At 54.5% G+C, this 21,587-nt stretch overlaps 6 protein-coding genes across 6 annotated transcripts; 3 read left to right on the top strand and 3 right to left on the bottom strand.

Annotated features, from left to right (window-relative positions):
- Positions 1–2,834: 2,834 nt before the first annotated feature.
- PHACADRAFT_253342 (uncharacterized protein) lies at positions 2,835–4,843 on the bottom strand. Its single transcript, XM_007394083.1, has 7 exons — positions 4,769–4,843; positions 4,669–4,707; positions 4,474–4,616; positions 4,353–4,422; positions 4,051–4,297; positions 3,480–3,996; positions 2,835–3,413 (listed from the first exon to the last, which is right to left on the bottom strand). The coding sequence occupies exons 1-7, from the start codon at positions 4,789–4,791 to the stop codon at positions 3,055–3,057; spliced, it is 1,398 nt and encodes a 465-aa protein (XP_007394145.1). The 5' UTR covers positions 4,792–4,843; the 3' UTR covers positions 2,835–3,054.
- Positions 4,844–8,177: 3,334 nt separating this feature from the next.
- PHACADRAFT_253339 (uncharacterized protein) lies at positions 8,178–10,848 on the top strand. The gene is made up of 5 exons (XM_007394082.1): positions 8,178–8,350; positions 8,408–8,671; positions 8,727–9,426; positions 9,482–9,629; positions 9,682–10,848. Exons 1-5 carry the CDS (start codon positions 8,192–8,194, stop codon positions 10,655–10,657), a joined length of 2,247 nt encoding a protein of 748 aa, XP_007394144.1. The 5' UTR covers positions 8,178–8,191; the 3' UTR covers positions 10,658–10,848.
- A 758-nt stretch (positions 10,849–11,606) lies between these two features.
- Positions 11,607–12,694, bottom strand: PHACADRAFT_253337 (uncharacterized protein). Its single transcript, XM_007394081.1, has 4 exons — positions 12,631–12,694; positions 12,337–12,379; positions 12,203–12,273; positions 11,607–12,140 (listed from the first exon to the last, which is right to left on the bottom strand). Exons 1-4 carry the CDS (start codon positions 12,634–12,636, stop codon positions 11,841–11,843), a joined length of 420 nt encoding a protein of 139 aa, XP_007394143.1. The 5' UTR covers positions 12,637–12,694; the 3' UTR covers positions 11,607–11,840.
- Positions 12,695–13,003: 309 nt separating this feature from the next.
- PHACADRAFT_253334 (uncharacterized protein) lies at positions 13,004–15,650 on the top strand. The gene is made up of 6 exons (XM_007394080.1): positions 13,004–13,855; positions 13,906–14,019; positions 14,070–14,636; positions 14,687–15,243; positions 15,322–15,414; positions 15,471–15,650. The coding sequence occupies exons 1-4, from the start codon at positions 13,046–13,048 to the stop codon at positions 14,960–14,962; spliced, it is 1,767 nt and encodes a 588-aa protein (XP_007394142.1). The 5' UTR covers positions 13,004–13,045; the 3' UTR covers positions 14,963–15,243; positions 15,322–15,414; positions 15,471–15,650.
- Positions 15,651–15,763: 113 nt separating this feature from the next.
- Positions 15,764–16,313, top strand: PHACADRAFT_193906 (uncharacterized protein; the record flags this gene model as incomplete). Its single annotated transcript, XM_007394079.1, has 4 exons — positions 15,764–16,087; positions 16,146–16,175; positions 16,228–16,244; positions 16,298–16,313. 4 exons carry the CDS (start codon positions 15,764–15,766, stop codon positions 16,311–16,313), a joined length of 387 nt encoding a protein of 128 aa, XP_007394141.1.
- A 797-nt stretch (positions 16,314–17,110) lies between these two features.
- On the bottom strand, positions 17,111–19,405 carry PHACADRAFT_253332 (uncharacterized protein). Its single transcript, XM_007394078.1, has 12 exons — positions 19,372–19,405; positions 19,269–19,303; positions 19,055–19,205; positions 18,869–18,930; positions 18,768–18,816; positions 18,556–18,655; positions 18,305–18,448; positions 18,231–18,246; positions 18,118–18,175; positions 18,032–18,064; positions 17,590–17,967; positions 17,111–17,534 (listed from the first exon to the last, which is right to left on the bottom strand). The coding sequence occupies exons 7-12, from the start codon at positions 18,357–18,359 to the stop codon at positions 17,520–17,522; spliced, it is 555 nt and encodes a 184-aa protein (XP_007394140.1). The 5' UTR covers positions 18,360–18,448; positions 18,556–18,655; positions 18,768–18,816; positions 18,869–18,930; positions 19,055–19,205; positions 19,269–19,303; positions 19,372–19,405; the 3' UTR covers positions 17,111–17,519.
- Positions 19,406–21,587: the final 2,182 nt, after the last annotated feature.

Genomic DNA, 21,587 nt, shown 5'->3' with positions numbered 1-21,587 from the left:
GTCGGGTCCGTGAAGCTGGTGCAGCAAACCTGGGACTAATCGTGTGTAACGACCAGATCAGGGGTAGAATTTGCCAAAGATGGAAATTTTTGAATAAGAACCGAAACGCTAATTGTAATACAGTTCTAGAGATACTGTAGCAGCCCAAAGAGCAATTGTGTCTCTTCGGTCCGACGCCCTCAAAGGGATCGTCGATCTAACTGCTACCGCTTTTCCGACGCCCGGCCGCAACCGGTTGCCACGTCGTACTCAGGAATATCCGCTTGCGCTGCGCAAAGCGTTTAACACCACCTATGGTAGGGCAGTGTACGATTCTAATGGGACGGAGCTCTGTCTAGCTGCCTAAGAGCTAGTGATTACAGAGGTGGCTTCGGGGATGTGGTATGGTAAAAGTTTGTGCAAGTGCACGGAAAAGGGTTCCAGGGGTCCGGGTCTTGATGCGGTAGAATGCGGTAGGGTTAGGAGTTAGGGTGAGAGTCGAATGTGCGTATGGGGTGGATCGTCGTGTGGAGATGGGTGATGGTTGGTGTGGGAGTGACGAGGATCGTCGTAGGGCAGTTGGTGGAGACTCGAGCTAATGTCAGCAACTAACAATCCAACTGGACTGAGCTACGACAAAGCTGAGGAGACAGACGAGAGGAAAGTGAGTGAGGAAAGACCAGCTCGAGTCTGGCTTGTTATTGAGCGGTACAGGCTCCTTATATACATGTCAGAATGAATACCTAGAATATCCTACGAATATACGGAGGTGTATAGAAAGTGAAAGAATACCATGGAATCCGGGAGAACCATCCGGATTGTGTAATATTCATGACAGGAAGTTGACCATCACTCGGTGGATAATGCTTCTCGGCCCTGTCCTGGATGTTATACCCTCGGCACCATCGTTGTGTGAGTCTGCCGATGCCCAGGCATAGATTGACCTTACGGTTCTGCTCTACGGAGGTGCTCTTTCTTCGGTAAAATTTTCTCTCACAAGTCACCGCATCCGCCACAAGGTGCAGACCGATATACATACTGAATGCGCTCGTGTACTTTATGGGTGTAGTCCTGGTCTCGTGTGAGTACAGTCACACCTACTGTTGAATTGCAGGAAATTGGACTGATGTTTCATGTAGTATTCTCTGCTCTGCGTGTGTACGCACTCTGGCAAGGATCACCAACGAAATACGTCTCTCTTGCCACTGTACTCATACTCGGAATAGTTCCGGTTGGAACAAATATTGTGTGCCATCCTTTCCTGAGCCGCACAAGCATTTATACTAATTTTCGATCTAGTTCCAGTGGACGCGTACTGCATTCGGATGAGGTCACTCCGCCACTCACTGGGTGCAGCGATGCTGTCAACATCCTGCCGAAGCTGGACACAGAGTATGTACGGACCCGGTGCGCTACCCTGATCTATACTAACTTCCTTACTTAGGAGTGAGTTTGCCTTGCCTAACTCTTCACTCCCAATCGTTGTGTACATGCGTCTACAGTGCTTTATTTCACAAGATGCAGCTTGATAGCTGCTGACATCATCGTTCTCATGTTGACATGGATCAAATCGTTCAAGCACTTCAAGGAGATGCAGCAGCTAAATCTTGGCTTGTCCATTTCGGCCGTGCTGCTCCGAGATGGCAAGCGCATCTCTCCCCAGTTCCCGAGCAAATGCGCCGTAACTTATGCAGCATTCTTCTAGGTACCCTCTATTTTTTGTAGGTGACTCGATGTCACGAACCTTCCTGACGGCTCTCTGACACATTAAACCTCTGTTTTCTTCTAGTCATCAATATTCTTGATCTCCTCACATACACTCAAGGTAGTCTTTTCCTGGTTAGTAGCAGGACATACTCCTATTATGAGCAGTTTTAATCTCCCGTCTACAGGCAAACTACGCAGTCGGCTTTGTTCAATCAATGGTAACTGTTCCACAAGCCCGAATGGTGGAGATGTCCGTTGACTAAGCACTCCGTCCAACCTTTACAACCCCCGCTGATGGTGCAGCGCTTCATCCTCAACCTCCGCCAGCTCCATCACACCACCAGTGAAAGCAGCTCGGACACGCAGCACTTCTCTCGCTTCTCCGTCAGCTTCGCGGTACCTTTGGATTTCCTCGGAAATATTGGCGAGCCTCTAGACCACGGCAAATCGGAGCGAGCTGGCGACGGTGGCGGCGACGGCAACTGTGCGGCGGAAAAGCCACGGGGAGGGTTTCGCACACCAACCAGGTCTGTCGTACGCATATCAGGACGAAGCAATCGATGCCGGCGCCACTCCAATGCTGCGGTCCTCCGAACATGCAAGTGACGGGGGCGTCATCCGGTCGTCTGCTTAGTGCTCGCGCAGAACGGCGGCCGTACCTTCTACGTCTGCTCATCAGGCAAGTATCCCGCTCCACGTATCGCCGCGGCCGCTTGACGTACGTTCATTTAGACAGACTCTGTTACGTGGTTAAGCTATGGGTGCGCGACGGTCGATATAGTTGTCGATAGCTGGGCCGCTTGACACCAGCGTCAAAGAGCGTAGACATCATTTATCGCGGCCTGATTTGCATGTTTCATCCATCCAAGTCTCGCATCGTTATCTTGTCCTTCTCGACCTCGTCTCTGCTGCTTGTATTTGTCAGGAGTTGTACTAACTATTCACTGCTAGGACGTCGCATTTCATCCCCCTCTGTACGACTGGCGTTCTCGGCAGTGAGGCGTTACAATACTGGTAGCACGGACAGTATGGAGTAGTGGGTGCAGAAGATATCGTATCTGTCTGCTTTCCTACAAGAATCACGGACGCTCTCCTCGTCAGCATTGCACCCACTTCAGATCTGCCGCCAGGCAGACACGGCAACGAGAGAACAAAAGTCAGGACTGGAAATATTAAACTTTACAGTACGACATGAGACGACATGATAGCAACAAGACACAGTTCCCACTCATGAGATTGTCCGTCAACAGCGATAGAACAACCCACAAACTCATGAAAATCCGTGAATACAAACGCATGAAACCGAGAAAATCGGGCCAAAACGACGACAGGGAAGACAAAAGCCAGCGCCAATAGAAGGAGGACCGACTACACGGCGTCGACGCTCGCCTTCTCGTCGGCCCTCTCCTCGCTCGCCGTGCCCGCCTCGAGGTGCTCCTTCTGGACTTCGTCGATGTAGACGACCTGCTCGTCCTCGTAGTTCGTCTCCTTGATCGTGCGCAGGACGAAGAAGGCGGGGATGAACGAGAAGAGCATCATCGTCCAGCTCGCGAGGTGTTCGTTCAGCAGCGGCGTCAGCACCGCGTCCATGCCGAACGAGCCCGCGGAGCCCGCGCTCTGCACGGCCTTGTAGAGCCCCGCGAAGCGCGCGAGCGTGAACGGGTCGTTTGAGAGCGCGGACATGATCCAGTACACGAGGGCCTGGTAGCTGGCGTCGGAGAAATAGTCTGCGAAGAAAGGCGCCAAGTCAGTGCGTCTGTAACCCCTGGAAAACGCAGGCGGGGAGGACTCACAGAAGAAGTAGAGCGCGCCCTTGCCCTTGTAGTTGCTGTCGTGGTAGTTGATGAATTTGCCGCCGTGGTCTTTGACGTAGTTGCGGTTGAAGGTGACCTGCCACGAGAGGCCGACCGACCAGACGATGATCGTCTGCACCACGACGACCGCGAGGCCGAGGTAGCCGCGGTTGCGACGCGACATCCACTTGCCGTCGAGGACGAGGAAGCCGATGATGAGGGCGCCAACGATGGCGCCGGCACCCTCGAGCGACGCGTTGAGCGCGCGGGTCGCGCCGTCGAACACGGTCGCGTTGACGCTGCCCTGGTAGGCGTAGAAGTAGTTCGAGGCGAAGAACATGGGCAGCAGGCAGAGCATGCGCCAGTCCTTGAGCAGCTGGAACATGCCGATCACCTCCTCGTGCACCTTGGACTTGTCGTTGAGCTTCACGACCGTGCCGTCGCCGCGGACGACGTGATGCGGAGAGAGCACGAGGAACGCCGAGGCGACACCGAGGAAGATGATGACCAGGAAGGCCTGAAACGGCGGTGTCAGCACGGAAGAACCTCGGTGCGAATATGTGCGACTCACGATGTAAGTGGAGGTGGAGACGGCACTGAGTCCGCCGCTTCGAATGTTGATCGCAAGGGCAATGATAGAGCCAATGAACGCGCCGAGCTGGAAGATGGCCCAGAACACGCCGAAGGCCTTGCCCTTGTCCTTCTCTAGCGGATAGCTCATCATGATGGACCCTTGTGCGGACCACAGAAGCGCAGCCGTGAAACCGAGGACGGCACCCGCGAAAATGAGGAACCAACGAGTGCCCTGCGTCTGGAAGCTGCGCAGCGGAGATGAACAACTACGTAAGGGCGGATCAAATGACGAATACATACCACCAGAGCGCGCCGACGTATAGCGCGTAACCGAGTGTACCGAAAAACAGGGTCCACCTAGGACCAAGCACTGGAGAGCGGTGTTACCAGGGCGAACTTGAAGCACGAGATAGAGGCTTACCATTGTTGATACCGCCGGATATGAGACCAGTGAGGGCAAACATGCCGTACAAAACACCGTTGGCGGTGTCAGAGAGAGAGACATCTTGCGTTCCTCCGGCACCGAGGTTAGAGACCGCACTGAACATTCCTGGGGTGGCAAAGCTGGCGACGCCATGAGCACAGGTGCGCAGAGCACGACGGATGCGAGACTCACCATGTGATGCCGACGAGAACAACCTGCGTCATAGGCTTCCTAGGAACATCACGGGTGTGATCAACTCAAACACATGCGGGGATCGTCAGAGGGAACATACGTGTAGAACTTGGGGAGCTGCATGGCGAACGACTCCGGAAGCGGCTCGTCGAGGGAATGGGGCGGGGGGCGAGCGTTGGGCAGCCTGCACGAACCGCGAGGCCAGGACAGGCCGCGATACTTATAGTCGCGCGTGAATTGATAGGAGGGTGACGGACCGAACTCATGCTGAATATTTTGCTCGGGCAGCACGCAGTGCACCTTCCGGAATCGCGATGGACGCCGGGCTAATTCGCAAATGGCCCGTGGGGTGATCGAATCACCAGATAAAGATCTGATGTACGTGCCTTGCATTTTCGCTGCCACCGCCCGCTCGGGCTCGAGCCCCGCCTGCGGTCGTTCGCGTGACGACTTCATGGCCGCTCTCCGCGCATGCTACCCCTCGCCGCGGACTGCCTCGCGCGGTGCAGTCAGGCCGTCTCAAGCGGAGCGCCTGGCTCTGGCTAGCACGAACACTATCGGAGAAATATGGGAGATACACAAAATCACGTCGGAGAGCGGCCAGCGGTGAGATATGCCCTTCGTGACGGCCTCTCTCATGACCGTTCTCGCTCGGCGGGAAGATCTACAGATGCAAGACCGGAGCCACCCACAGCACAAGCAGTGCCGTCGTCCCATGTGATGCAAAACTCTAATCTGGTTCCAATGGCCGAGCGCCCAACGTGGACGTCGCGACTCGACCGTCCAAATATTAGATGTCGAAACACGTCGTTCGATGCCGACGCTGCTCGCAGTTATGGAGGATGCACACGACAAGCAACGGAAGTTGTACGGGATTCTCCGCTGCACCCGTCCGTGTGTCAGGTTGGCGATCACAGCGGTCCATATGGAAGCGTTGCTGCGAGGGTCAGCTGTTATCGACCACTAGCGTTCCCAGAGAATTAGCCTCAGAAATCCACGAGTCTCTTTGCTCAAGTGGTCCAGAATCCATGTGGAAGATTCGCCGAGACGGTTATTCCGCGCCTTCCTCTTTCTGAAGTATGGTGCGAGCGATACCACTCTGGGGAGCGATACCCACAGAGATAAACGGAAGAAGGGAGAGGTGGAGGGCGGACAGCAAACTCTGTCCAGCGGCAAGACGATGTTGAATAAAGTCGGCTGGGTTGAGATGCTTCACATATCTAAGAGCGCATGTGGCTCGCGATAATGTTTGAGGCGTGTATCTATTACTCACCTTCCTCGAGGTCAGCCGCCAAGCATCGATGCCGATTGAGTATTGGGCTCTTGGTGCATTGTAGACAAGACAGCATGCAGCATGGCCAGATGCAACATGCGCAGAGCACGTTATCGAGCTACGTACCTGAGTCTCTCGAGCCTTGACACGTCCCTTGTTTCAGCAGTGCATCCGCGCTGGCGGCGGCATCTGAACAAATGAAGATAACCGAGTCGAACGTATGGAACACGGCGCGGGACAAGCGATACATACTTTCATCCGGCGGAAGGCAGCATCTCATCGAAGATAGCGTTCTCGACCGCATGGTGGTCATCCAGGCACGACGCACATACAACATCCTCCAGATTCAGCAAGCTAAAATCGAAAAAGCTAGATTCTTGTCTCAAAATAGACGCCCACCAGCATGTTACGGGCTCGCCGGGAATTCGAACTTCGAAGTCTACAGCATGTGCAAACAGAGGATACTCTGCACTTCGTATTAGACTCTTCCAGTACCCGCCTCTAGGCTCACTGGGGAGATGAATAAATCACAAATAGGGGTGATTAGCGCAGCGCCAGGGCTGATTGGCGTTGAGGCAAAGCGCAGGCTCGCCGCGGGCCAGCACCACTAACCACTGCGCATCGCTAAGGATGCATTCCAAATTCGACCAGGGCTATCGCGAAGGCACTCGTTGAACGTTTGAACAGCTCTTTGAGTCCGGCCGTCGCCCGCGGTTAGGTTTCACGTGCTGGGGGGAGCCTGCCCAGCCCTCCGCGCTTCCAAACGCATTTCTTGCGAGCATTCAACGTTCATGCTAAAGACGCCCCCGGTGACCCACTGGCCGGTACTTGAAGGCCGTTTTATGCGACGTAGAGCACTTGCCCACGCGGGCATCATTTCCGCTGAGGTATTGACGGTGCAACTAGAGGGTCGATTTCGTGCAGGCTGATTTTGCCGTTCCCGCGACGCTGGTCGGGGAGGATGCGTCGGACCCGAGAGCCTAGACCCGCCACACACGCTCCTCTATCGGAACGTAAACCTCAGCTGCGTTCAGGAGAGAAGGAGGTCAGTCGACGCCACAACTGCCTGAGGCCCCGCGTTCGGTCATGTAAGCACTAACGCCACTGTGCGAATACCACCACAGTGTCAATGTCGTCATATCGTCCTGCCGCCGCACAGCGGATGAAGAGTACGTGCAGCAGGAAGGAGAGATACGCACGTCGGCAGTGCATGCATTGCAAAGCGCATATATCCAATCAGAATGATACCGGTCCCGAGGCACCTCGGCCGAAGCTCTAGGCGTCCAACTCAGGCCTGCCAACATCGCACTGTACGCACTTCACCGGGCAGAGATGTTGGGCTTGTCGTTCCTCATGCTTCTTCGTTACGTCGTTGCTACATTGCTGCCTTCTCGGCGTAAGGGTCAAGATGCGGGGTAATAAATAGTAGCGCAAGCAAGCTCCGAGGCGGGCTCGACAGGGACCTAGAAGCCCGCGGTTGAGCTTGGCTGCATTCCACCATGACTGAAGAATGGACGAGGGCTTGATCTAGGATCCATGAGATGGCTGTGGACGGACGAAAGACGAAGCAGCGCAAGTGTTTCAGCCAGATTAACCTTAACCCTACTCCGACAAAGAGAAGCCGTGTGAACGGCCTTCCTGGTTCGGACGCTCACGACGAAGCAGACGGGGCGCCCGACTACACTCGACAGCTCGAGCTTGATAATTTTACACTCTGAGGCTTGACTCTTTCTATCCTCACGAAGCCTGCCGTGTCTGAACGTGGAGGACCAAATTATCTTGAACACAGTCTTTACTCTCGCAAACGCACACCAGATTATTGCCTTTGGCGGTGATAGCAGTCGCTGGAGTCACAAACAACTCCACGTTTGACAGATAGCGGCACACGATCCACAGCAGCCTGTGTGCAAAGTGAGTCATTACTGACTCGTCCAACATGTCCGTACTGATAGTTAACAGATATTTTCACTATCTGTTCCCCACTACTTAAGCATCGCGTATGTGTGCACCATAGCATCCCGTAGAGCGAGCTTTGCACACAGCTTCGCAGTCCTACGACGCTTCAAGACCAAGATGGCTACATCACAGACGATAGACCTCTCCGATGCCTTCTCGAAGCAGAAGATAGAAGACGAGGATCATGAACTCATCGAGAGCCTCATCAGGCTGTCGCAGAAGTCGCCAAAGCTCGTCAAGTCTACCACCTACGAGGCTCCCGCAGATCCCAACATCAGCATACGAAGCTGGAAGATGAACGAGTTCAAGTATTACGATATTCCCTCGCCGTTTCCGACGCTCGCCAGGGGCCTATTCACCCGAGACATCACCGTTGACGGCGAGGAGAAGCACAGGATCGTAGCACGCGGCTACGACAAGTTCTTCAACATCGGGGAGGTGCCATGGACCACGGTACGTCACGCGCCAGTCTGGCAGTATCGACAATTCCTGATCGCTGACGAAGCTCAGTGGGGCTCGCTCGAGGCACACACGAAGCCGCCGTACACGCTCACGCTCAAGTCGAACGGGTGCATCATCTTCATCTCGGCGCTCACGCCGACGAAGCTGCTCGTCACCTCGAAACACTCGCTCGGGGGCAAGAAGGACGGCTCGGAGGCTACGCATGCGCAGGTTGGCGAGCGGTGGCTCCGCAAGCACCTATCAGACGCCGGAAAGACGGAGGAGCAGCTTGCCCAGGTGCTTTGGGAGAAGAACTGGACAGCGGTAGCTGAGGTAAGTGATTCTCCGTCTCTCAGCGACAAAAAGCCAGTATTAACGTTCATTGCAGCTCTGTGATGACTCCTTCGAAGAACATGTCCTGCCGTACTCGAAAGAGCAGACCGGCCTTCACCTGCACGGCATCAACGAGTGCAGAAAAGAGTTCCGGACAATGCTGCAGGAAACTGTCGATGGGTTCGCGCGCGAGTGGGGCTTCATCACCACACAATCCATCGTTCTCAAAACCATCCCCGCGGTGAAAGAGTTCACGGAGGAAATTGGTAAGGCGGGCAAGTGGCGCGGGCAGGCGCTCGAGGGCTTCGTCGTGCGAACACACGTCTCGGCATCACCATCAAAGCCGGGCGGGGATGCGAGCGCGTCGCCGTACGCTCCGGGCTCGTCCTTCTTCTTCAAGGTCAAGTTCGACGAGCCGTACATGATGTACCGCGACTGGCGCGAGGTGACAAAGACGCTGCTGTCGAAGGGCGCGTCGACATCGAACGTGTCCAAGGCGAAGCTGAAGCGGCCCGAGACGCAGGTGTACGTCAAGTGGGTCATCAAGGAGATCAAGCGCGAACGCACCCAGTTCGCTGAGTTCACCAAGGGCAAGGGCATCATCGCTACCCGGGAACGGTTCTTGAACTGGCTTGAGAGCGGAGAGGGCCAGCACGAGCTCGATGATACCAGCAAGGAGGACCAGGCCAAGATCGAAGAGGATAAGAAGAAGTTTGGGAAGACCATCATTGTTCCAATCGCTATTCCCGGCGTCGGTGAGTATCGCCAGGTATACGTGTGACATTTTGTACTGAGTGAATAACCCCTTAGGCAAAACCACCATTGCTATCGCACTGGCGCACCTCTTCAATTTCGGCCACACTCAGAGCGACGACATCGCCAGCAAGAAGGCAGGACCACAGTTTGTCAAGAATGTTGTCAAACTTCTGCAGACTCATGATGTTGTCATCGCTGACAAGTACGCTATCCGTACGACTTTTTGGAAACCTGAACTGACCCCGGTCGCGTAGAAACAACCATCTACGCCAGCATCGTCAGGCCCTTCGTGACGCGACGAAGGGCATGCGGCCGCCCGTGCGCCTGCTCGCGTTCGACTGGTCGTCGGACCTACCTCCGGCAACAGTCCACCGTATATGTGGCGACCGCATCGTTGCGCGGGGCGAGAACCACCAGACGCTGCGGGCAGACGTCGAAGGCAAGGCGCACGACGAAGTCGTCTGGATGTTCCTCTCTCAAACCGAGGAGCTGCTCGACAACGAGGTCGACGAGCTCGTGGAGATGAGCGTCGAGGAGTCTCTCGAGGACGCCCTCGCTCGTGCAGTCGACGCTTGCGTCCGGATCCTCGGTGTGCCTCGGCCATCTGCGGAGCAGATGGGCCAGGCGCTCGCAGCCGCGCGGGGGTACTCGCCCACGACGCGGCGCGAGACCAAGGAGAAGAAGGAGAAGGCGCGCCAGCCTCGGTACTACGCGCTCATACCCGAGATCGACCTCGAGCGGCTGCTTGGCAAGCGCTTCAAGGCGGACGACATCTCGCTGCGGGGCAAAGAGTTCTACCGAGCCTTGAAGGCAAACGACCGCGTCACAGACCGGCCACACATCACGATCGTGCACGAGGGGAACCTGCCCGCGGTGAGCGAGCTCTGGGAGCGCACAAAAGAGCTGCACGCGCTCGCCGCGCCACCGCTGTTCTCGCTCCGGCTGAGCGACGCCGTGTGGAATGACCGCGTGATGGCGCTCGTTGTCGAGGACGTCGCTGTTGCTGCCGAAGCGGCCGATCCCGAGGCGAAGGGCGCCGAGTTCCTCGCGAACGTACCCGAAGAACTTCGGAGTCAACTGCACGTCACGGTTGGCACGAAGGCGAAGGACATCAAGCCCGTGGAGGCAAGAGACCTCGTCGAGCAGTGGAAAAGAGGCGAGACGGGCATCGAGTCGTGTAAGCTCGATGACGTCTTCGTCAAAGGCAGGATTCGCGGTCTCTTCAACTGATATTTTTGAATTAGCAGTTGCTTAGTAAATTTTTTGTTTTACGCTCTCATGTCGCGCATCACTACTCATTCGCACTGCTTTGAAGCCCATGTAATATCTGCTGTCATATTTAGCATCCCCACTCCAGCATGTTCTGCGGCAAAGTCCATTCAACTTCATGTACATTCTCAAGCAAATTGACATTCAATGGCTCCTTTATCACTCGCATAAGCATGTGGCAGGCCGCAAATCGAGCGGCGCGGCGTCGTACAGCGCTACAAGATCATGTACAGAAAGGCCGAAAATCGGGCGGGTGATGCCTCAGTCTCACCCTAAGTTTGGCAGCGAGTTGAGGAGATACAAATGACAGAAAACGAGGACTGACCAACCCAATCCTGGCCCCCATCTAACCCTATCCTCCAGCACAAGTGGGTGGGATATAGCGCAAACGACGAATGCGCCGTCTCACTCCAACTATGCGCCACGCTGCTCTTTTCATCGATCGCACTCTTTCCCTTCGCACGTACATGCCTCGTCTTACTCCGTATCATGAACCGCAGCCTGAGCTGTCCTCGTCACTTCCTGCTATGCACCGCTTGACACCATGGGAGCCAAGGGACAAGCAGGCGCTGATTCTATAGCACGGCTGCCGGTGACCGTCGCCAGTCTCCAGATGGCATGAAGGCCCGCAATGTGATAGCTGTCCTGCATACGTAGAGACAAGAAGGTATAGATGTACTCCTTGACCCTGGCCCGGCCGGGAGATATTCTGCGAACGTGGAGGATGATATACTACCGGAAGAGTAGACGAGAGTGAACGCGGCGTACACATACTGGTGCAACGCAACGTTTGGTGTCTAGTAAGCAATTGAGACAGGTCCCCTGGGTAGATGAGTATGGTAACGTACCGAGATAATGCAATGTCAGTAATAATCAATATTTCGAGCTCATGTGGCATTACCATCAGACTGCGAAGTTAGATTCACTCATCGCCGCAAGCGAGATCACTTAGAAGGAATTATACATGCGGCATGACGTGTTTATAGAATGCATAGTGAACATGCAAAACGGATATGACAAGGGTATGGCGAGCCGCGGCCAAGCAATTTTGACTCAACTCCCGCGCGGTAATGCAGAGCAAGCAGCCCTCCCCTCATGCTCCAGCGCAGGACCCAGAAAGTCTCCTCGACACCGGAAAGGCGGCTTATGCCTTCTTGGCGGCACGGACAGCCTTGCGCACACGGTCCGCCCGCTGCTTCTTCGCGACCATGACAACGAAGCGCTGGAAGTCGGTGAGTGACCGCCTCTTTGCGACGGCGGTGCGACGCTGGGCGAAACTCGACTTCTCCCACTTTTCAACAATGCCCTCCTTCTCTAGCTGTTTCCTGATGGCACCAGAGCCGGCCGCACGGGGGAGCTTGGTAAGGCGGAGGGGAATGAGGGTCAGGTGACGGTAGGGCGCGGATTGGCGGGGGACGCCAGTTGTTGGGCCGTCGATGATTGCCTAGATGTACGCCGGAACATTTAGGACATCTCCGTGCATTCGATCCTTGCGTTAAAACGCACCCGGTTGTGGTCGATGACCTCAGCAATAACGGCGATGCGACCTTCTTGAGGACCGGACTTGAGGAGGACAACTGAAGGCAGCGCAGAACCCGTCAGCATTCTCATTCTGAAGCTAGAGAGAGCTTCGGACGTACCCCGTCCAACCTCGACGAAGCGCTTGAAGTTTGACTCTGTGGCCTGCAAGCACCGCAGGATGCGTTAGCAAAGGTCCACAACTCACTAATGAGACCATTCTGAACGCCGCCGTCGTGTTCTAACACCCGCTAGGACTCTCCCAACTTGCTTAGCCCGGCTACTGCCTCATCCACGCGGCCATACCCTCATCCACCTGACCTGAGCTGCATCCACCCTCGAAACCAGCCTTTCCGCCACTTGTTTTGCCACGAACGGGTCCAGTATGAGTCCAAGGGGTAGATAATCCTGCTTACCGGCATAGTGTATCTTGAGGCTATCGATGTCGAGGATTTCTGTCTTGCCGCTGTTCGTCGCTTGATTCAGCGGGGCGTGCGAAATGGCTAATCACGTGGTGTATCTAGCGCTAAATACCCCGCCCCTGCGCCCGCCTTTCGCATTGCACCCCCACCTCCATCGACTGTACGCTGTCATCGGCATCCTATGCGAGCTTACTGAGCCTCTGGAATTCTCGTATTTTGTCTTCGATGCTTTTGCGGCCGTTCCAGTGCCATCCCTCGAGAACCCATGGCTATGCCATCGAAGCAGTACTCCAGATTCGATGTACGATCTACCACGCGGTCCTCGGGGATGAGCGCCATCATAATTGTGGCTTGATTCGAGGCCATAGTTGTCCATCTCTGCCAGGCAACTTGCGCAGCGAGCAGCGATATGTCCTCCCGAGTCAAAGCCAAGGCGTCGCGGGCGGCGGCGGTGCCGAAGGGGGCGCGCTCCAAGACTCTGCGCTCGGTCGACACGAACGTCTCAGCGTACGACCGCACGGACCCGTTCACCGCGCTCAACACGCTCCTCAGGCTCCTCGTCTCGCTCCCGACGCGCCTCGGCGGCTGCCAGTACCGGCTCAGCCCCGACGAGCACGCGCTCTCGCTGCACCTGCTCAGCATCGTCGAGCCCTTCGTCGGCGTCGCCGAGTCGCAGCGCTCGTTCACACGCCAGCCCACCGAGCTGCTCGACGCGATCGTCGGGCACGTCGACTCCAGGCAGGACCTGCTCGCCCTCGCGCTCTCGTGCAAACGCATGCATGCGATTGTGTTTCCACGGCACTTTGAATATCGCGTCATCCGCGGCAAGGTCAGCTCCCTCCGGCTCTGGAACCACCTTATCGTCAATCGGTCCCTCGCACGTAACATACGCGTTCTCGAAGTTTTGGATGAGAGAGCGGCTGCGCAGGAGGTTTTACCGTCTGGAATCTCGACCACCGATACAGACCTGGAGTCCACGGACGATGAGCTTGGATTACATGTGAAGCACGAACGGTTTCTGGTCTCCGCTCTGACCCGGATGACTACCCTGCGCTCGTTCACTTGGTCCTGCAACCATTCGCCCATATCCATGGAGCAAGTTTGGCCGGCCCTGCTGAAATGCCGGACCCTAAGCCACATCGAGATCAATGACAACTTGCTCTTCGCGCCAGGGAATGAAGGGAATAACAGTCAGGATCAGAGCAAGAAGTCCATCGTTGTGCGTTACCCGCATATATGACTGCATTTTTTGGATTAAGAGCGCAACAGCTACCTGAATTGCGAACGGTGTCGCTGAAGTCGACCAAGCATACCTATGGCGCGACCAAGACACCGTCACTGACGCGTCTATCGACAATGCTGAACAACTGTCCAAACTTGGAGGTAAAGTTCTCAAACTACTGGTTCTAGGACGCCTGCTGACGTCCGACCAGGATCTGACTGTAGGCTATGCACAACGCCGTAGCGGAGACTACCTGAGCCCCGTCGCCGACGACTTACTGCTCTGCGGGCGCTGGCCTTATCTCCGCTCTCTCACCCTGACGAACCTCTGGTGCCCGCCGCAGACGGGCCTGGACGTCACGATGTCTTTTCTCGCCGCCCATGCCAACCTGCAGGTCCTGCATCTCGACCTGTCGCTAGGCGCGGCGGCGGCGGCAGGCCCGCTCGTCCTGCCCGCCGACGCTCTCCCCCGCCTGCGGGAGCTCCGAAGCAACCGCGACTTTGCGAGCGCGGTGCTGCACTGTCCGTGCTCCGCGGACGGCGGGCGCCCACTCGAGATCCTGAAAGGCATGAAGCTGAGCGGCAGTGGATGGGACGACAGGTTCCTGGCGGGGCTGAAGAAGACTGGGGCGAGCATGAAGCGTATCGAGCTTGCGGGGTGGAACGACGTCGAGGACGTCCGACGGCTCGTGTCGTGCGTTCCGAAACTCGTCTGGCTGGATGTCGGCAAACGGGCCAACAGCGCACCCGCGGCAGCGTCCTCCGCGCCTGCGAACCTCGTATGTACGCTGCCCTCTACAGAATGTGCTGCTCGCTGACGATCGCGCAGGTGGAATGGCTCACCGTCCTCTCGCCGCTGGCCGAGCTGACGACGTTCCATGGCGTGCGGCTCTTCTACGAGGTGTCCGCGACGGACCCGACGAGCGCCGTCTCGCTCTCGGAGCGCAGCCGTCTGCGCAAGAACGAGGAAATCGCGTCGACGCTCGTGTGGAAGTGTGCGAAGCTCCGTCGTGTCGACCATTGGGAGGAAGGCTCCGGCAAAGTCGTTGTCCTCGTGCGCGACGGCGAGAAGGCCAAGTACGAAGTCAGAAGGGTCAAGGCGTGAATCGAGCCCGGCTAGATGAGATATGGACGCTGTTGCGAATGGAATGGTTGTATACTGAAACGCGTTTTCTGAAACCTCCGTGGATGCGCTCACTAGCTCGTAAAAGTGTAGAATTATCAAAGAGAGCAATGTCGGATTGTACATTCGCTCGTGACAGTCCGCAAATGCAGAGTTTCGCTCTATGTTTGACCCTGTTGTGGCTAGCTTCGTGGCGTCCGGTGACGCCTTGCTCCCTGAGCTCGGCCTTTCGTCCAGCCATAGGTCCAGTATACGGCTAGTTAGTGCGTACATATTCTATCTTAGCCTTGTCTCGTATAGGTTCTGGATGCCCTCCGCTGATGAGGCCTCTGTAATTGCAGGCCTTATCTAGTGCTCATCGACGGTACGCTTCGTGATAGCTTTGTCACACTCAACTTCGTCACGCCCAGGCCCCCATACAACAATGTTGTTTGGCAAGTCATGGCACAGTTTCCGATGTCTACTTCGACGCTGACGGCCACTGCCTTAGAGGTTGTAACCTTACGGGCACGTATTGAACCGAAGACGATACTGCCACTTGGTCGTTGTGCAAGCAAAATTTGGTTCAGCCCGCGACTTTTGCGAGGAAACAAGACTCGCCACTTCTGCCGTGTTTTGACGTGGTATTCTTAGTGGTCACTGACGTGACGCCTTCCTTTCCGTATGTCCCTTGCGGCCGTACTGTATCTACGCTGTATCCAGAGTCCAAGGCCGTTCGCAGCTTTCTCTCGTCCCACTGCCCACTGTTCCCTCCAGACCCGCAGCAGGAGACTTCGAGAGAACATGTCCACGCGTCCCTTCACTGCCCTCACCGACGAACCCGGTCACAGCATCGACTTCATCAGAAATTGGCACCTGCTCGGCATACCGAGCAACGGCCTCGGTGTCGACTTAGTCCAAGTCACGAATCGCCTTTATCCGGACAACACCCGCGAAGTTGTTATGCAGAGGCGAGCGTACGCCGAACGGATGGGCACCTCTATTATGCCAACGCCTCGCGACAAGCGTTCTGAACGGTTCGGGCCGTCCAAAATGGGTCAATTCTGCGAGCAGCCGACATGTATGGGCTCAAAACTTACGGCTAACATGCTAAAACGTTGTGCGAAGGTGAGACTTTAAGGTGTCACCGCTTCCTCGCTTGCTCACTCAGGAGATATCTTCGTAGTGTCTCCAAGTGTCGTATTGTGGCAAAGAGGTACGCTTCTTTCGAGCGGCTGTATGCGCCGCTGATGGCAATCCCTCGTTAGTGCCAGAGACTCGATTGGTAAGTTTCGCTCTTCGCTTATATTGATGCAACGCTTATGCAGCGCATAACAGGCCTCGTCGCAAGTAATACTGCGCCCGTCTCGTCAGCGGCGGGACGGCCTTCTGCGGTTCGCACGCTACTTTGCGGCATAACGCGAGCTGGTGTACCTCCCGAAATGCTCTGCCTTTGCGGCCCTCGGGCTGCGCCACAGCCGAAATTCTGGTCTTCGCAACCATCTCATTGTCTTTTGTACGTCCATCCCCGGCACCGTCAATGGCTCGGGACGGATCTTCCAAATCTCCCGCGTGATACTCGAGTCGATGGACGTCTCCATCGCGGAAAACATCTTATAGCCCGTTCCCGGCCTTAGCATGTGTCGAGTGATCTTTAAGCCAGACACCGAAGGCGTCGAATCGGTCTACTTCACGCCCATGAACATCGAATATGACGCGATCGGCCGCGTAAGTCGTATGTATGATGAAGATCCTATCTTCCTCCTCTTGTAAGTCTCGTCCGCGGCCTGTGATTATCATTTGCATTACTCACTGCTGTATCAAGGCACCTTAATCAGAGGATACGCGACGACATCGAAGATTTATACGGGCCGCGTATTGTAAGACATTAATTGGAGCAATTATTCGCCAATCGCTGAATATTGTTTGTCTTCCCATAGCCGGCTTGAGATCACGCCGTTTTTCGCATGCCCAGCCCGCCGGCTCTTCGCCGGTGTAAAATCTATCTTTTATTGCAGCTCGTCTTCTCCTCTTTCAGTTACAGTCTTAGAAAAGGCGGGAAGATAATGCGGAGTGCAGTAGTGATATCCATCTCCAAAATATCTGTACAACGAAAAGTTTGGAAAGCACGCGATGTTTTGTCTGGCTCGTTCCCAAGTTGCGGAAGGTCAGCGGCGATTCGGTTCGCCAGTCAACCGAGATTTCGCGCCAAGGGCGGCTGTTCTGCATTGCTGAGGCTCTGCGGACTGCACGAGTCGTGGTTTCAGCTCAAATTACATAAAGCGCGTAATCGTGCTTCGCACCAAAGCATCCGCCAAACAAGCCTAATAATACATAAATACTCGAAACGGCAACATTTGAAGACAGTATATCACACAGATCAATGAAGAATCGGTACAACTTCTAGTCCGATTCAAGCGAGCCTGAGAGAGGTAATATCGGGACAGAAAGCTAGGAAAAGACGGAAGCAGAGCGCTATACGACAACTTGTAGAAACGGCCTCTTCGACACAAAAGCGGCTTGTCTGCTGAATGGGCTCGTCATATGCGACTGTTGCGGCTCAACCTTGCATAACCTGCGAAAGCACCTGTGCTAAGCCGTCAGAGGGCATTAAAAAGCTGGGGATGTACCTGATTGACGAACACCAAGGATTCTGCGGGGGCCGGCGTTGGGGTCACGGCCGCAGAGACGAGCGAGGCTGGCTCCCCTTGGCTTATATGAATCAAGTCAGCGTGCGGCGCGCACTGCGGGCCCGCATGCTGCACGAAGCTCTCTCCCAGTCGATTCTGTGAATCTTCAGTGGCGCAATAGACGTCATGGTCGCCGTCGTCTTGTAAATACTCTGACTGGCTATGGTCCAAGGGCTCTCCGATATTTCCAAGAAATCCGGAGGACCTCCTGAAGCTCAGAGAGAGGCTGGAACTGTGGCCCTCGTCTAATTCGCTCTCACCAGTGGAGTGATCGGGTTGGCGAAGGTTGAGCATGAAGCGTTGCATCAGCAGAGAGGGCTTTGATGAGTTACGGTGTTTAATTAGCGAGTAACTTCCCTCTCAAGAATCGTGGAATATTTACCATAGACTGGAGAAAGCCATCTGCATAGCTGCCCTGTAGCCGCGAGATTAGCATTTGCAAATATACAAGTGAGGTCTCCTAATCACGTTCGAGAACCTGTCCGAGTAGGTCAGAAGCTGCAGAATATTGACGCCCAGAAGAGCACTCGAGAGGCATATTTCAGATGGAGCCATTATGCGGTTTCTTTCTTTCGACTTACATAAAGTAGAGTGTCCCTAGATACACATTACATGAGTCGCACTGTGTATGGCCGCGCAAAAGGGGTATACAGACCGTCTCGGAGCAGCACGGTCGTAATAGTAGACGAACTGAGTTTGAGCCGTCGCATCTGGCGGAATAGCCCGAACGACTTCGCCCACGTCAGCACGAGGACGACGACATCAACGGCGATTGCGCTGCTTCTGGTGAGATAGAGCACTGCATGCATGTATACAATGTTATCAGAGCGAAAAATCTGGTAAGGTAGACATACAACTGAGGAAAATGGTGAACACGCAGCAAAGAGGCATCACAGGCTAATACGCACTCATTGTTGATCTTCTGTGAGACATTGATGAAGGTGGCACAAGTAGAACCGAACGGTGGAATATTCTGGTACGCGATGCTCGTATGCACCCAACCAAACTAAATGGAAGTCAGTACGGGTTACTACGGGACTCATATCAGCGGTTGCCATACGGTATTTGTTCCGATCGGGACCGCTCCGAGAGTCAGTGTTATGAAAAGAAAGATGTACCTTAATCTTGACCCTCGCCAAAGTGCATATACTCGCAGAGCGGAGAATACTACACATTATCTATGTTAGTCCTAGGCCAGTTCACTAGCAGGCACACTTACGTGCAGTCTGGGCGACGACTATCACGTATGCTAGTTCTCTAAGCGTATTAAGCGGGAGGCACCTTGTAGGAGGTGTGACTGGTTTTCAGAAAAACAAAACGAAAGTTGCGAAAGGAGAAAGTAAACGCCTAGAGAGTGATATCATGACGTCATCCCACCTTTAAGCAACCTTTAATAGACTTACACGAAGTCCGCCCACTAATAGCTCCCGGAATTGGATCCAAAAGCATGAGCCACCGAACGCTCAGCAACAGCAGCGTCGTCGCCGTAAACTTCCTCCTCCATATGACGGCTATTTCTCTGTCGAGTGTTATGACGAATTCGTACGCCACAAGGCCTGAAAAGGAGAAAATGAACACAGTGCCGTCGAGACCTGGCAATGTTGATGGCCATAACGTACAGACTACCGAGTATCCCAAATAATTTAGTACCAATCTGAATACATATAAAGAGCGTCAGCAAAAGAATAAACACATTTGAGGGAGAGGAGAGAAGTCTCGTACGTTTGCTCCAGTTCTTGCTCGAGGGCGTTGTTCGACTGAGCCATGCCGCTCATGGCGAGAAGCTCAGGAGGTACAGATCCAAGGTAACTGAATCACCCGTTGGCACTATATACTGCAGGATATGTGGTCCGGCCTGTACTGCTATATCGGGAAGTCTACTAGTAGGATCGCAGTCCGCGCCAGCCTATTTGAAAGTTGCTTTGTTAGCCATCATGATAGTGTCGTCGTCATTGGGTTTGGTGTGAGAGCCTGAGCGAAAGCAGCGCAGTCTATCCCAGGCCTAAACACGAAGATCACGTAAAAGGAACGATGCGGGAGTTCCTATTTGAAAATGGTCAACGTAGCTTATGTTCAAATTACCAGTTTGAGAATGTCTGCAGGGTTGACACGGAAGTCAATGAGGGGCTGCAGCCAAAGTAGCGGCAGCCATCGAAGTGCTAGCACCAGAGCTGCCTCGCACCGCACAGCATCGTGTTTCAGATTGATAATAGAACAGCGTGGTGAGTGCATCGTAGACCGCATCAGGAAAGTGCCCAAACGTCTTGACGTCGCCCGTGCGTCTTGGGATTGGACCGACATGCCTTGGGTGCCTTGATGATGTTGAGTAACACCTCCAAGACAGGTCTCAACAGCGCCTAAGGCAGACTAGGGCATGTCATCTAATCCAAGACGCCTCCGACACCTGGAGGTTTTCCTGATGCGTCATATTATGACACCGTCTCTTCGATTCAAGATATATCACGGAGAGTGCCATGATCATACATAGGAATGCGGGATGTGATGCACATGCCTATATTTATCCGTGCAAAAGCTAATCAACAATCTGATTTCTATGTAGCGCTGTTGTACTAGGAATTGAGAGAGTGAGAAGAACCTCAGACGAATTAAGCAAAAGCCGGGATGGACCTATGAAAAGCGGCGATATACCACTATTCCGGCGTAAAAATCCCCAGACCTCAGTGTTTCGGCTTCATGGGTTCTGTGTACATCAAGATACAAACTCGTAGCTCGGGATTCAATGGTGCACTGTGAGCAAAGCAAGGTTTTTGATTTCCGTACACGAAGAAGTACCTCGCATATTTTGCAGGTTTTGGGCTACTGGACGGATGTTGCGGCAGATTCTAAGCCTTTCGGGGCCCCGTTTCGCTCCAGGGCAGTTCCAGCAAGCCGCCTTCCCGCCGTCGCTTCTAGTATGTGCATGAGATTCCTTCGGGATATGAAGCGCAGAGACAGGTTTCCGTGCAGTAGTGCATAAGCGTATTTAACATCGATCTCAACTCGTCATTGATTGTTTGGGGCTGGTTGACCGTTCTTGCTCGATTAAATATCTCAGCTTCGAAGCGTAGTCGTCCAGCAATTTTCCCACGTTATCTAGGCCGCATTCGACAGGCTACGAAGATCTCATATGCAAGCTGCGACTTCTTTGAGAGCTCGACGCCGTGAGCGGAAATTCACGTGATCCCTCTGCCAGCAACCGAGCGCCACGAAGCCGGCGCTATGTCGCCCTTTACTCCCGGCCGTTCGACGACAGTTCAGGCCAGTCTCGGGAGATAAAAGCAGCTACAACACTCAAAAGGGTTTTTGGGTATAATATGTTACAAATAACACGCATACGTACAAATCTCTGCCCTCTGATCCTCCCTTTTTCGACAAAATCAACCAGACCATCCGGATGTGATCCAGTAATGCCAGGCATACACCAGGCAGCGCGGACTGACAAGGGGGGACCTGAAAAGCTTGGATAAAAAATCAATAAAACACTCACCGCTGAAGCGCAAGTGCACTGAGAGCTGCTGCTGCTGCTGCTTGGTATCTTTTTTTCTTTCTTCCGCTTGTTTATAAAGGCCCGTAGAACTACTGCTACATGAGGGCCTGTGCTACAGCCAAAACAGGGTCTGTGCCGGTTCACCTGGTCGATCTAAAGCCTGGGGGCGCAGAGGAATTTGCAGAACTGCACCAGACAGCCCTGGCCTCGCACAAGCACCAAGCCAGTCGATGGACTCTACCACACCAAACATTAGACCTACCTCTAATGGGTCCCCTCACCCACACCCTTTATCTAACCAAAACACAAAATTTATCATGGTGACCCCTGTTAGGTATGGTCACCGGTGGTCGAACGGTTCCACTCCAGCCGTCCTATGACGATTCACACATTTACCTGTGTTCCTCGTCAACCTGATTGCCCCAGTCATCCTCGTCTGCAGGCAGATCTT

This window comes from Phanerochaete carnosa (assembly GCF_000300595.1).
Source record: "Phanerochaete carnosa HHB-10118-sp unplaced genomic scaffold PHACAscaffold_4, whole genome shotgun sequence".
Lineage (NCBI taxonomy): Eukaryota > Fungi > Basidiomycota > Agaricomycetes > Polyporales > Phanerochaetaceae > Phanerochaete > Phanerochaete carnosa.
Note: the sequence above shows the minus strand (reverse complement) of the source record. Positions and strands in the feature narration are given on the sequence as shown.